The sequence below is a fragment of the Coturnix japonica genome, chromosome 2 (genome assembly GCF_001577835.2).
Source record: "Coturnix japonica isolate 7356 chromosome 2, Coturnix japonica 2.1, whole genome shotgun sequence".
Classification (NCBI taxonomy): Eukaryota; Metazoa; Chordata; class Aves; order Galliformes; family Phasianidae; genus Coturnix; species Coturnix japonica.
This window is the reverse complement of record NC_029517.1, coordinates 116,312,269-116,326,292: the sequence shown is the minus strand read 5'-3', so window position 1 is coordinate 116,326,292 and position 14,024 is coordinate 116,312,269. Positions and strand designations below refer to the sequence as shown.

At 36.0% G+C, this 14,024-nt stretch overlaps 1 protein-coding gene across 4 annotated transcripts in view; it reads right to left on the bottom strand.

Annotated features, from left to right (window-relative positions):
• Positions 1-138: 138 nt before the first annotated feature.
• The window catches only part of SPAG1 (sperm associated antigen 1), a 34,950-nt gene continuing 21,064 nt past the window's right edge, over positions 139-14,024 (bottom strand). For all 4 annotated transcript variants that reach the window (XM_015855994.2, XM_015855995.2, XM_015855996.2 and 1 more), the window contains 7 exons: positions 13,265-13,417; positions 9,150-9,325; positions 6,819-6,960; positions 5,805-5,931; positions 3,985-4,149; positions 1,480-1,851; positions 139-1,341 (listed from right to left, as the gene is read on the bottom strand). In XM_015855994.2, coding sequence (XP_015711480.1) covers positions 1,210-1,341; positions 1,480-1,851; positions 3,985-4,149; positions 5,805-5,931; positions 6,819-6,960; positions 9,150-9,325; positions 13,265-13,417 — 1,267 coding nt within the window. In that variant the 3' untranslated portion in view covers positions 139-1,209. The remainder of the gene's footprint in view (positions 1,342-1,479; positions 1,852-3,984; positions 4,150-5,804; positions 5,932-6,818; positions 6,961-9,149; positions 9,326-13,264; positions 13,418-14,024) is intronic.

Genomic DNA, 14,024 nt, shown 5'->3' with positions numbered 1-14,024 from the left:
CAAAACGCATCAGTTGTGCTGACAGCGTTTTAGGAATTAACAACTTCATTCTTGGTATTCTACTTCAAAACCAAACTCATAAAGCACACCTGAACTATGAGCTCAAAGGGGGAAGAAGCAGAAGTAAGAATCCAGAAATTGTACTTTTCAGGAAAAAAGATCTTTATTAATTGATTTTCAATTAACCTGAGAAAAGGTTTCACCGCAACAACATCCTTAGTGATACTTCTGAAGCACTTATAATATATGATATAATCTGGATTAAATGTGCAAAGAAGGCATTGGGGCACGTGAAAAGTTTTAACACTTCCTCTAGAAAAAGTGAGCTTTGTCAGAATGAAGTATAAAACAGAAATACTGCCTGAAAGCAAACACAAACCCCACTGGTCCACCTTGGTTTTGGCTTTATGAATACGCCTGTAAACAGCAATAGCTGGTATTTGAAGTGATGTGATTACAGACTCGGAGTTAAACATTTTAATTATCAGATGCAGCCGTTTGTGCCTTCGAAAGCTGTGCAAACCAGCAATCCTTCCACACACACAGAAAGCAAAATTCTCCCTGCACTAAAACTGACTCGTTTGTCGTTTAAAAAACATACCCATTTAGTTAATAATTAATTTCTTTGAGCCAAAGTGTTTCCATGACAAGCTAATATATTATTCATTCATCTTTATCCAGCACCAAAAATATTTACATCTGTTTTGTACAGGCTGGTGGAGGGAGGGGGTGAAGAAACAGATGGGCTGTGCAGTTTATTTGAAAGATATTTATACTTGTAAGTTCGTTATAGCAAAGCTACTGCCAATGGACCCGTTTGTCTTCAAGGTGCTTCTCTGCCACAAGAACTTACACCCCATGAAGCGATACAAGTGATGACTGACAGTGTATTTCTACTGCACCATCGAGGTATTTTAAGCTATATATAAATGCAAAATAGATATTTCCAGGTCTAAATAAAATCAGGACGCCAAAGCCAAACTCCATAACTGAACACAAAGACATGCATTAAATTCTGGACTAAAATGGTATACAACTAAAAAGAAAAAAAAAAGAGCAGCAAGTTCTAAATACGTGTATGCTGTCAAAATAAAGTAGAGTTCAGACAGTCCGTGAAGAGACCAACTTCAACCCTTGTGTGTTCGCAGAGTCCATACAGACATCTTACGGCCAACAGCTCCATCCACACAACAAATAAGTTGTAAGTTCTCAAAGTTCATAAACCTTTTTAAGGCTGTCAAGTTCTTCCAAAGAGTATTGATGGTTCTGGTTGTCCGTGAGCAAATCAAACAGTCGCTGAATCTCTCCTTTTTCATTTTTGCTGAGAAGAGCCAACACAACCTGAGAAAACATACTGGGTTATAATCGGCGCAGGCAACTGGAAATCCTAACATTTGACAGCAATATCACAATTGTTTGCTATTGAAATACGGAACTCATAGATTTCTGTTTAAGCGCTCGTTTAACCTAAGTTCTTACCTTAAATCTTTCTGCTTTGCTCAAGTAGAAAAGATGCTGATATACAAGGCCAGGGTCTTTTCCAAGGACGTGATGTTCCAACGACTGGATGAAAATCAAGAAGATCTCTCCATCAAGTTTGTTACTGAGCAGCACTGGCAGTTTTTTTGGATCAGTAATTGTAAGAAGATCTGCACAAGCAGACTGATCCTTAGCGGCGTTCACTGCATTTACCATCTGACCAAAGTCATAGGCATTGGATGGTTCAGAAATAGTCAGTTTTTCACAGGTCTTTGATGGCACACTTTGCTGAACTGCTTCTTTAGAGCCAACATCATCAGCCAATGCGTCTTCTGATGTCGCAAGCTGCCCCTCTTCCTGTTCATCATTTACCTTCACAAAAAAAATGGCATAAAAAATGGCATTAATTCCATACATAGCACGTGTATATTCAACAATAACATCACTAAATTAAAGCTGGCATTTTACTCTTCACAAAATAAAGGCTCCTATGTTCCTCTGTGTCCTCCTTGCCCCCAGAATGGTACAACCCTTGTTTATTTTTAAAGGTTTCTCAGTCAAAAGTCTGTATTTTGCATTCAGTTCATTGCTTGGTGTTTCACTGTAGAAAGACAAATGAAGAACACTGTGAGAGAGCTAAGACGGACAGTATACATATTCTGAATGCGAAGTTGCACAACACAAGCAGAACTGAACTTTAATCTCCATATGTTTTTCATTTACAGCTTCACTTCACTGCTGTGACTGCAGAACAGTACAAGCACACAGCAGTTGCATCAGGCTGCTGTTTGTGGACTTGCTGTGGAAGCAGAAGGTTCATCATGGTCTAACTGCCTGTATTCCCACTTTTCCTCAGCTTGCAGCTTATACAGAGCTTCATCAATCAGTTGCTAGAAAATTAGCCTCGAGTTCCACTATTACAGAACCCTTAGAGTTGGAAGGGACCCTTTAAAGGCCATCTAGTCCAACTCCTCTGCAATGAACAGGGACATCACAGCTAGAGCAGGTTGCCCCAGGCCTGATTCAGCCCCACCCCAAAAGTTTCCAGGGATGGGACATCAATCACATCTTTGGACAACCTGCTGAAGCACCAAAAACATTTACAACCACAAAACTATTTTAATAGAAGTCCACTTCAAACTATCAGGAGCTGTTGAGTCAGTACAAACCTACCAAAACAATTCACTGAACAGGGTTTCTCCAAAAGCTTGTCAAGCTTTTGGAAAAGTCTGAAGACACAGCACTCCACATCACAGTGCTGCACTGGGAGCTAAATTAGCCATCTCTGCAGGCATTGGGCTTATAGAGCTTTTGCTTTATTTTTAAATAATCCTTAGTAACAAGGGAGATATCTAGCTGTCTTCTATAAAATTATAGCTTGATTCAAATGGAATTATAATGCTAAATCTCTTTCTAATTAAATTTTCCTTTATTTTCTTTGCAGTCTGCTTTCATGGCATCCCCATGTAGATAAGATAGGGAAAACTGTCTAAATGGGCAGCCACAATTACACAATAACAAACATCAACGCTTCCTGCCTCAGCCCTGGAAGAATTACCACTGTCAGTTATGTAGTTAGTAGGTCTCCAAGCACTGCATTCACTGCCCAGAGCTTCTCTGTACACTCTCAGCCCCTTCGTCACAACTCACAGCTTAACTAACACTATTCCCAGCTTACAACAGTTACACAAAATCCCAAACTCGAGACACTGGGAAGTTTGTCAATAAAACAAGTTGTTGCTGTGGCAGTAACTGCCATTTCCATTACACCATCACTTTGAAATTGCACAATCCAAATTACAGTCTCAGTTTAATAGCATAGACTGGAAATTATATACTTTAAACAGGAAAGGGGAAAAAAAATACATTCCTAAAGCAATGGTAAATTACATCAAAAACATCAAAGTTACAAAGCAAAACATCAGGTGACTGAGAAAATCTCTTTGCCACTTAATTCAAAAAACTCTGGACAGCTATTGTTTTAATCCAATATATAATGATAAATAATGCTTTTTTTTTTTTTTTTTGCCAGACTCTGCAGATATTCCACCCATACCATTGCTTTTTAAGGAAGGATTTTATCCTTCACACCAGTAGCATCACTACCAGCACAAGAACAGCTGGCACGTTGCTAACAGCCTTCACCAGAGGTTGCCAGAGTAGCTCAGACTTCAAAAGCAAAACTGCTCTTGGACAGCCATATCCTGTAAAATTGCTATTTCAAAATCTAAGGAGGATTACAAGGAGCACATGCTGAAGTTTCTTGCTGTCTTAATGTACTTTTTTCACTTATGTTGTATTTCTGAATGTACCTTGAAGCAGGCAAAGCTTCAATTCAGAAGAGAGTGGATGCTGAACATATATGTGAGCATCCTCTGATATGTTAAAAATACAATTCTGCCTAAAGCAGGTGTAGAGCTCAGAACTAACACCTAAATGCTTTGGTATTATGTTTTCAAATGTATGGATTTTATACTGCCTGCTTATAAAACTGAACAGATATACCTCTTGTATGGTTATTTTCTTCCTTTGCTTTTGTTGACTGTCAGCGTCAGCAGTGCTGCCACAGCTGAGCAGCTGGGTTATCTCCTCTAGCTCATTTTTTGCTTCAAGAATATTTGGATCTATTAGAAGTACTTTCTTGAGATCATCAGCACTGGCTTGATAGTTCTGTAAGTAAAAAGGAAAGTATTTTTTTCATAAATACAGTATGGGAAAAATAAATTACAATTATCATATTGGCTTTTACAAGGAAAAAAAATGCTAAAATCTTGATGCAAATAGACAAAAATAATCAAAATGCAGTGTAATTTTAAAGGTAGAAAAGAGGAAACCAAGGATAAGTTTGAATACTTTATGACTAAATACATTCATATTAAATATATAGTATGAATTAATATATGCTCTGAAAAACATTTCCCTGTATTAGAAAATAGACTACTGAGGATTGCTGCTTTTAAAAACAATCAACATTTTAATACCTTCTCAGTGCAACTCCATCAACTGTTTGCAGGCTTTGACAGAAGGTCAAATTAAATTTAAATGAAAACTATGCCTTAAATTCTGGGCATCATTTCAACCGCTCATCTCAAATGAGCTGACATAGGAAATTCCTGGCTATAGTTGGGAAGACTGAGATTACATGAAGAATTCTAGGATAAACTACAGAAGGATCAATACAGAGTGGTATTAGAACACTGCTCTACCAGAATCAGTCTTGCCCTTTGATTTGACTTTCAGTATTAAAGTTTTCAGAGAGACAAAGTTCAGAGCAGCACCAATTCTGAGGAAGGCTGAAATACCACATGGAACAAACCAAGTTACCCTGGGGGCTGAATATAAAAAATAAGGATAACATGTAACAGCAGATAGTAAAAGACTGTGCACAGAATAGTGAGGGAGCCAGTATTTCCTCTGTTCCCAATCAGTGTCATAAGGTTATTGAGGGTCATATTATCACAGAAAAAAAATAAAACCCTAAAAAAAACAATATTACATCATCAGTTGACATCTTTCCTCAGCATCCCAGCAGTAATGGAAACCACAAGTGTAGAAGACAGACATTCTCATTCTATTTTCTATCCAAGATATTTCATTCATAACCAGTTAACTTGTACAAGCAAACTTTGGTTTGCTTGTGGACTTCATCTGCAAACGAACACAGCAAGGGGACAGCGTGCCTTCTTCAGCAAACAGCTACCATTTAAGCTAAAACATCTGAATATTCACAGCTACAGAGAAATGAGGTTCCAGAACAGACTTCTGACAATGATCACAATGGTCAGCAAACAACCAGCCCTCCGAAGTTTTAAACTGCATCCGGGTGTAAGAGTATGCATAGCCCATCCCATATCCTACATTATAGGCCTAATTCATCAAACAAGTACCATCTTTATCCCAATCTTCCCTTAACTACATCTGAGTGAGTGTATAAAAATCATTAAATCTGTGTTAAATCTGCAGCTTTTGTGATATAAATACAGATGCAATCATAAACAATTAACACCCTCCAGCTTAGTTATGTCTTAACAAATTAGATGCATCTAGTTCTTACTATCTTTTGTTAGAGTCATTTGTCAATTCAAAGCTTATTTATTCCAATATTCTTAGTCTTTTCTCAAATTACGGTAAATCAATGTGCAGATTTATATGTTCAAAAATATTTATACTCTATATATGCCTAATGCTTTACAAAGCAATACATCATCAGCACTGCATACTTTGCTTATGTTCACTCGCTGACTTAATTACCTGATGATTGCCTTTGAAGAGGATAAGCAAGTTTAGAAGTACTTAAGAATACCTGCCATGTTCTTTTTCCTCACCTGTAATCCTTTGTATGCTAGTGCTCTTCTGTAAAAAGCTTTAATATTAGAATCTTCTACTTGAAGGACATGATCACAATCCTGCTTAGCCTCTTCATATTTATACAGTTTCAAGTAACAGAGAGCTCTAACACAGAAAAACAGAATACACTGCAATATAAGTAAATTCTAGCGTACTGTAATGCCAACAGTATTTGACTCTTTAATGTTTATTACAGTATTTCACACAATATCAATATGCTGTTTTTCTTCCTTAAATACATCAAAATCATAAGTATTAATGACATCACTGGATGGAATTAGAGCCAATTCCGGTTAAAATTCATGTATGAATAATGCTAGAAGTTGAGCAGGTGTATAAGTACTTTAAAAGCACAGTCTATTTTAGCTTAATATGACAGTATGGGGATGTATATAACAGGGATTGCATGCAACCACTCTGTGTAAAAATAAAGTGTTCCAGACTAAATAAGCACTTTCTGCATCTAATTATTACTTGGAAGTCTCCTATTCAGGAATTGGCCTAGTAAAATCCTACTTAGTTTGAAGAAGCTGACAGGATTACAGCATAAAGAATTATGCCATAGAATCAGGTCAACCTTTACAATAACGCTGCTGCATGACTATGCTTCTACTACTATCTTTTCAGTTTGTACATCCTCTCTAAGGTGTTATTCTTTGTATTTGGTATATTGCAACTGCACGTTAGTTTTTAATTAATATCCAATCAGTATTCTCACACAATTCTGTAAGATGCTACTTTAATAACACCTTTCGCTTTGGTTACTTTACATACATCTTAAAATCTTTATATTGATATCACAGACATAAATACTTGCTCTGCCTGGAAGACAACGAGGTTTAATGAAAAATCAATTTTGTTATTAGAAATTCCCATCAAGAGGAAAAAAATGCCTTTTAAAAAGTGGTTGAAGTGACGCAAAATCCATGTTTTCAGTGCAAAAATGTAAGCATTGTTATCCCACAAAGCAGGGGTAGATTTTAGATCTTTACCTGTTGGTGTAGATTGTGCAGTCCTTGGAATTTAACTTCAAGCATTCACTGTATTTATTTACAGCCTCATCATATTTACCTCTCTTCACCAAATCATTCCCTTCATTTTTTAATGTCCTGAACTTTTCCTCAGCTTTCTCACCTACATAAGGAAAGGATCACAGTGTTACATAAGAAGGTTGGTTCATTACAGATAGCTGAATAATCTACCCAGACTAAGAATAACTGCCTGGCATCTGGACTATTTTTATCAGTTTGCACATTCCGATTTCTGTTCCACATCTTCCTGATGCTCTAAGAAAGTTATGAGCATACATACACCTATTTGACAAAACACATGCTTTCCAATACACCAAGGTAGCTATTTTTGCTGAAAATAATCTGAATGCAACAGACAACTCTGCTTTTATCCTCCCCTGCCAACCTGCTCTTCCTAGTACAGTGGGATGAACCACTGAAATGCTGGCTTTATTTACAGCAGCAGAAATGTAATCAGTGGCATTAAAAACCTTCTAGATCTTCACCATCACACCAAAAAGGCCATAATGTTTCCTAATATGCTTTCTGCAAGCAACCAATCAATCAATTTCTATGTTAAGCTAATGACAAACAATCACATCAGCTGGGGTTACTAAGACATCAACAATATTCTGTTTATGAGTTTTCTGATAAAGGTGTTTCAAGCAACTAGAAAACACCAAACTATACATATATAAATGCTTTGCTCTTTCATAATGGTCTTTCCTTCCACATCATTTGTTGCACATGCTTCTGGACTAGACCACAGCTTTAATATCTGCAGTGAAACATCGATCCTGATTGCACTTTAATGACTCCTGAAGTAGACTGAGAAGCGTTTTATATCCCACAATCCCACTGTGGTGACAGTGATGGCTAACAGTAACATTTCAGAACAGGTTAAACATGACCTAAGGAACTGCTATCTTTGTTCTTTGCTTTAATCTTCCAATTCTTTCTCTTCAAAGTTATACAATGTTGTAAAGATGCAAATTTAATCCCTCCTAGTTAAGATAAATGGCTTAGACTACATACCTTGGTTATACAATGAAAAGAAAAAAACAACTAATGGCACCCCTTAGTAACAGAAAAAGCCCAGAGTACAAACATAAATACAAAAGCGTAGCTTGTTTTAATAGCAACACACTCATGTAAAATACCAGTTTTCTGCTTCATTTCAAAATTAAGTGCTAAACTGTCCAATCTTTAAGTGATAAATCAGTAACAACAGGCACAACTAATGGAAATGCTCCAGTCACTGAACATTTTAAAAAGTGGAGTAAAACTTTTATGAATTTAATTGAGCTTAAAATATACATTAACATCCTTCATGTTCCTTAAACAAACAAAAAAATAAGTTTAACTGCTGTAGTGTTAGGTCAGAGAAACCACTGACTTGTGATAGGACTCAACACACTGCTGAATTAAGGAAAGTAAGTTAGGTTAAAAGTTATGTGCCTTCATGAGGTGTTGAATCGGCAGCTGCAGATTTGACCTTGCTAAGCCAGGTTCTCACTGCCGATAACAGATGCTTTTCTACAGACTTAGACAATTAGTGCAGACAGTGGGTCTCCTGTTTTTTGTCCAAATAACATTGTTAGCTATCCTATCTCTGGAATGCAAGGTAGCAGGCTCAAACAGTAAAACCACAAATTAATGAAGAAGCAGCGGATTGGTGAATAGAGTTGTGGCCAATGAGACAACCAACCAGAGCCAGCCAAGCATACTCCATCCTAAACCAAGACCAAGAAAAAAACATGACAACCTTCATCGGAAAGCCCAGCGAGAATACGCACATGTAACAGAGATGGGACTTGGAGTGAAGGAGGGAATGTCAATCACTCTGGGGACTCATTGTAATAATGCCTTTTCTTGGATATCTAATGTATGTGTAAGCAGCTTGCTCTTTAAGTATGTGCCTTTCTTGCCCTCTGGTATGCAGGCTAGGTGGGAATATCCCCCCTGCATCCAGTGAGTGTGCAGCACTGATTAAACATACCTGCTTTGTAATTACTCTGAGAGTTTGATTTCTGCACGCCACCGCTGATGAGCATTTCTGCCATATTTTACATAACTTCAGAAATTACACGCTGCAAACTAAACTGCATCATCTGGCCTCCAAAAAATAATTACCATAACTGTGGCTCTATCAAGTGTATCAAACCTAATCACATAAAAGATCACCTAATTTGACTTTTCACTAAGTTTTCTGGTAAATATTTTTCTGAAGTCACTTTAATACATTTAATTGTATTCCATTTTTTGGTTAAAAGTACTTTCTAGTACACGTATATCTGCATTAGCTATACATACGATTCATCTGCAACTGTTCTTCTTTGTTGATTTCTGTGGGACTTCTTGGCTTAACCTCTGAAGAAAAGCTTCCTCCATCCCACCTGTGTAGCTGAGCAGCAACAGGGACAGCTGGAATTGGTGGTAGTTTTTCCCTCCAACTAGAACCATCTTGATCAATTAAAGTCTTTGTTATTCTGAAAAGGAAAAATGCCATCAATATGACTCTGCAAACATTTAATTTATGCTTTAATAACTTACAAATTAAATAATACAATGTTCTAATTAAAAAAAAATAACACAGCAACACACAAAACTGAATAATTATCCTTAAGATTATTAAAAAAAACCACCAATGACTGTCTTAATAGTCAACACTACTGAATTCATTTATTTCAGGCTTTTCCCCTTGTTAAATCAGAGTTGTTCTGCTCATATGTAGCAGACAGGACACTGTCATCAGCCAGATCTATAAACAATTAAGCAAGTGTCAGATTTTGCAACCAAGCTTTACATGCTGCCTCAAACATGGCAGTAAAGAAATGGGGGAGGGAGGGGGGGGGAGCGGAACAGATATCTATATTACTTAGTTTTCTCAGTTGCTAATTGGTGTTATCTGAAACAAGAGTAAAATACAGCATCCTGAGACATAAGCATGGTACCTAAATTTGCCCATGTCAAAAAAAATCTCTTACACAATTACCTCTCACAAAATTATTTTCTAAACAACCAGTGCAGGTCATAAATTACTTACTAAATTACATTTCTTATAGCAGACAAAAACTCTTCAATGGATTATTCTTCATCACCATTTAAAAATGCAAATAAAAGTATTCAAACTGTTCAGCCTCTCTTTAATCAGTAGACTATAGATCATCTGCTTCTACACAGGAGAGGCTCAATACAAAATACAGTTAATTGGGAGTTTCCCATTGCTGTGATTTGTTTTGGAGAAAGACCCAAACAAACATGAATACAGAATTCATGGTTTTCTTGCAACTTTTGTACTGATCTAAAAAACAAGCATACAAACAAACAAAAAAAAAGCCCACCCAAGCAAATATTAACATATGCTAACAACAATAATGTGAGCGATATAAAAAGCATTCTGATATCAACATGAATTTAAGAGCCAAGAGTTAGCAAGTCTGGTGTCTACTTTAACAAAGAAAAGCTCTCAACATAGTAAAGCAAGTCAAATTGATACTATATAAATCAATAAATTGGAATTTGTATAATAGGTGTGTTTCTATCTAACATAGTGCAAAAAAAAAACCAAACAAAAAACACCCTATGTTAATTATCTGCCAAAAAATAAAAATCTAGTAACCCTGAACGTGACTCAAATGAGATAATAACCCAGACAGAGTTTTCTTCCTCATTTTTTCCTTTACAAAAGTTTCAATAATAATGGCTATAAAGTAAGAAAACTCCTCAGTGTAATAGAGTGCTAGAGTCAAAGCAGCTGGCACCAAACTATTTTCCTATTAGGATCCAAAAGAAGAGCCAGCAGCACTTCTAATATTGTTTCCCAGAATCTCAGTGTAGTTAAGGTTGGAAGGGATCTCTGCATCCATCTGGTCCTGTTTCCCTGCTCAAGCAGGGACAATTAGAGCAGGGTGCCCAGGATCATGTCCAGGCAGACACTGACATTAAAACAGAAATTGACGCAGTATTTTAAATATATATATATAGAATACAAACACTGTTTGTGGAGCTACATTATGCGTGATTTTATGTGCTATATTTCATGAAACATGTATGCTATATGCTACATGAAACATGCCATTTTGTACTGAAAATAAGTTCTTAACACTACAAAATGTGATATTATGGTTATGATCTAGCTAATTAATCTGTTTTCTAAGTGAACATTTTGCTTTGTATTAACCACATATACCCCTTCTGGGATTTCTTCTATCCGGGTGATTAATAAGCAGTATTTTATAGGGTAAAAGCAAAATCTGTGCAAGTTCTATTTTGTTCTTATTCTACTAAAGCTTTAGGGTATTGTTAAGAATCGTCTGAATACATGTGTTAAGAGAAATGTGGCACATTATCACAAGTTAGACAGCCCTAAGAGTAAAATTACTCTGGTAATTTTATTAGAGAACAAAACCACACTTTATATTTAAAAGTCTTTTTTTTTCTCCTGGTTCTTCTCACACAAAATAACAGAGTAATTCTGTTCAGAATTGAGAGAAGTGGAATGAGGTTTCAATTTAATAAATTGAAATGTATGAACATACTGCCCAATATAAGAGACACAACTGAAAATCAGCTAACCACGATAAAAACTCACAATTCTTTGTACTTGTTCTCAGTTGACTTTTCAGCAAAATAAATACATTCTTTCTTAGTTTACTTTGGTTGTTGAGTGGCAAGTGAAGGCTTCACCTTAAGAAATTCTACTCATTTTTAACATGAGAATTATCTGAAATATCGGACTGAACAACTCTTAGGTTTTAAGAGTTTTTAAAAAACTTACTTAGCAGGTGAACGCAGCAAGATGAGCCTTAATACAATGTAATGAGCCCACTTTCAGACAGAAGTAGGAAGATGAGGTTTTCTGTCAGCTTCCTACACAATCACCATCCAGTTTCCTCCAGGAATGTTAAAACAAATAAATCCTCCAGTAAAAGCAGACTGTTAAGACCTGACCAAAGATCTCTTTTGAGGTTGTCCCACTGTGTTAAAGGGCTGTGCAGTACCTACCATTCTTTGTCAAAACTCATTTTTAAAGGCGTATTACTTTGGAACTATAAATTGATAGTTCAGTCATCGATTGCAGATTAATTTACAAAGACAAAATACTCAAAAATAACTTATATTAAAAGTTCAGTAAAGCAGGAGGTTTACGCTCAAGAAAGTAAGAATTTGCAAGCAAAAATTAATTACCAGCAGAAGAGAAGACAAGAAGGAAGAAGCAGCTGAAATAAGGTGATGGGTTGCCAGGGAGGAAAGAATAATGAGCAGTGAAGCTAAAAACATAAGGAAGGCCTAGAGAGGAGAAAAGGAAGAATGTTAAGGGAAAAGAAGGAAATAAGCTTATTACTAAGCAAGTTACAAGTCACTGTCAGAAGAAACAAGAGAATAATATCTGCAGATAAATAAGCCAAGAAATTTTAAAAATAAAACCAAAATAAAAAAAAAAAAAGTCAAATAAATTGTAGAGATACCAACACAGAAAGTTACTTCACCAAAAGAAATCGTCTATTATTAATGCAGATACAGGAGATCAGCGACAATTTGTTGTGTAACCAAAAAGAAGACTACAAAGAGAAGATAGTAAAGTTTCATCATTTCCTTTGGACACCTCTTCTTAAATAAGCAGAATTTAAAAATACTATTGCCTCTTCATTGATGTATAAAGAAAAACATAAGCACTCATGACCTCGCCTTAAGAAGGAAAGTAATAGATTCCATTGCATAAAGTTGCATGAAGACGGAGTCCTGCTCAACAATTAATCTCTGTTTCACTTTCATAAGTATTTTTTTGTCCAATAAAAGGAAAAAAAGAGAGAAAATCAACATGAAAATCCTGTCATTTGTGCACTTATGTACTTTCAACATGTTAATGAGAATCAAACTGTATAAGCACTATCATAATAATGAACTATTAATATACAGTATCTTATGGCAAGATACTGTAATTTATCTCTAAGCAATCTGTTATGTTACTTTTGTTTAAAAAACATCTCTTAGCTTTGTAGCCAATCACTGCAACAAGCTGCTCCAGTGTATGCACAACTGTAGCATACTGAAGAATTCACACCTAACATAAACCTGAGTTGGCACATGAAGAGTGCTAGTAAATTAAGGAAACAGGAATGTCAGAGAAAAGGTATGGACTTAAACCACAAGTTAGGAAAGAAGTTGCCCAGTCCAAAAATAATAATAATAATAATAAAAATAAATAATAAAAAAAGCCTCTTAATATAATAATTTTAAAAGAAAAATGTGGCTCACTGCTGCAGAAGGCAACTGTGAAGCTGTGAGAAAACAACAAAAGTAACCAGTCAATCCTTTAGTTCTAACACAAATTGTGATGGCCTTGCTGTGGGATAAATACAGAAAGGATGATCTATATTCCTCTATTTGGACTAATGTGTAAAATATGTACAAGGTGCATTTACCTATTAACACTGTCATTTGCTGCTTGTATGCTGCTGTCTATTTGTAGGACTGTTTTATAATCAACATATGCCTGTCGATACCGCTCCATAGACTCGTATGCCATGGCTCGTCGTAGAAGAGGCTTAAGGGAAAATGGCTGAAGTTCCAGAGCTCTGGAAAAAAACAAAAGAGGTATATGATGTTAAAGCAGGAAAAGTAAATAGTAGTACAACTATCTTATTATACACACAACTATATGGAACAACTGTGTGATTTCAGATTTGTCTTACACTAACATAACCCAGGAAGACAGTGTTGAGTGGTTCATTATTAATGCCCTAAATGAAATGCAGTTAAGAAATGGTCAGTGCTTTTACCACAGCTTACTAGACTCAAATCCACATCTTCTACCTGCAGAGCTAATGCTTTCCTGGTGATGAAAGTAACAAAATGACAGTTGTTAAAAGTTGTTTTTCTCAAGTCGTGCCTAGAACTACTAGAATTTCAAGTACATTGTGCTTTTGCCTACACAACTTTTAATTCTTCTTCCTTATGTGAAAATATTAATGTAAAAATACATTCAATGAAACACGAATATATCCCTGTCTACTTTTGCCTTTTAGGTTTTTACACGTCTTTTGACCATTTCTGCCTCAATCCCTGATACTGTGCAATCAGAACTTCTGAACATCAACTGCTTTGCCAGTAACTTGATGAGGCCACAAAAGCTTTATTAAATATCACCTCTAACTAATCACTGATTCTTCCTAATAAGAAAGA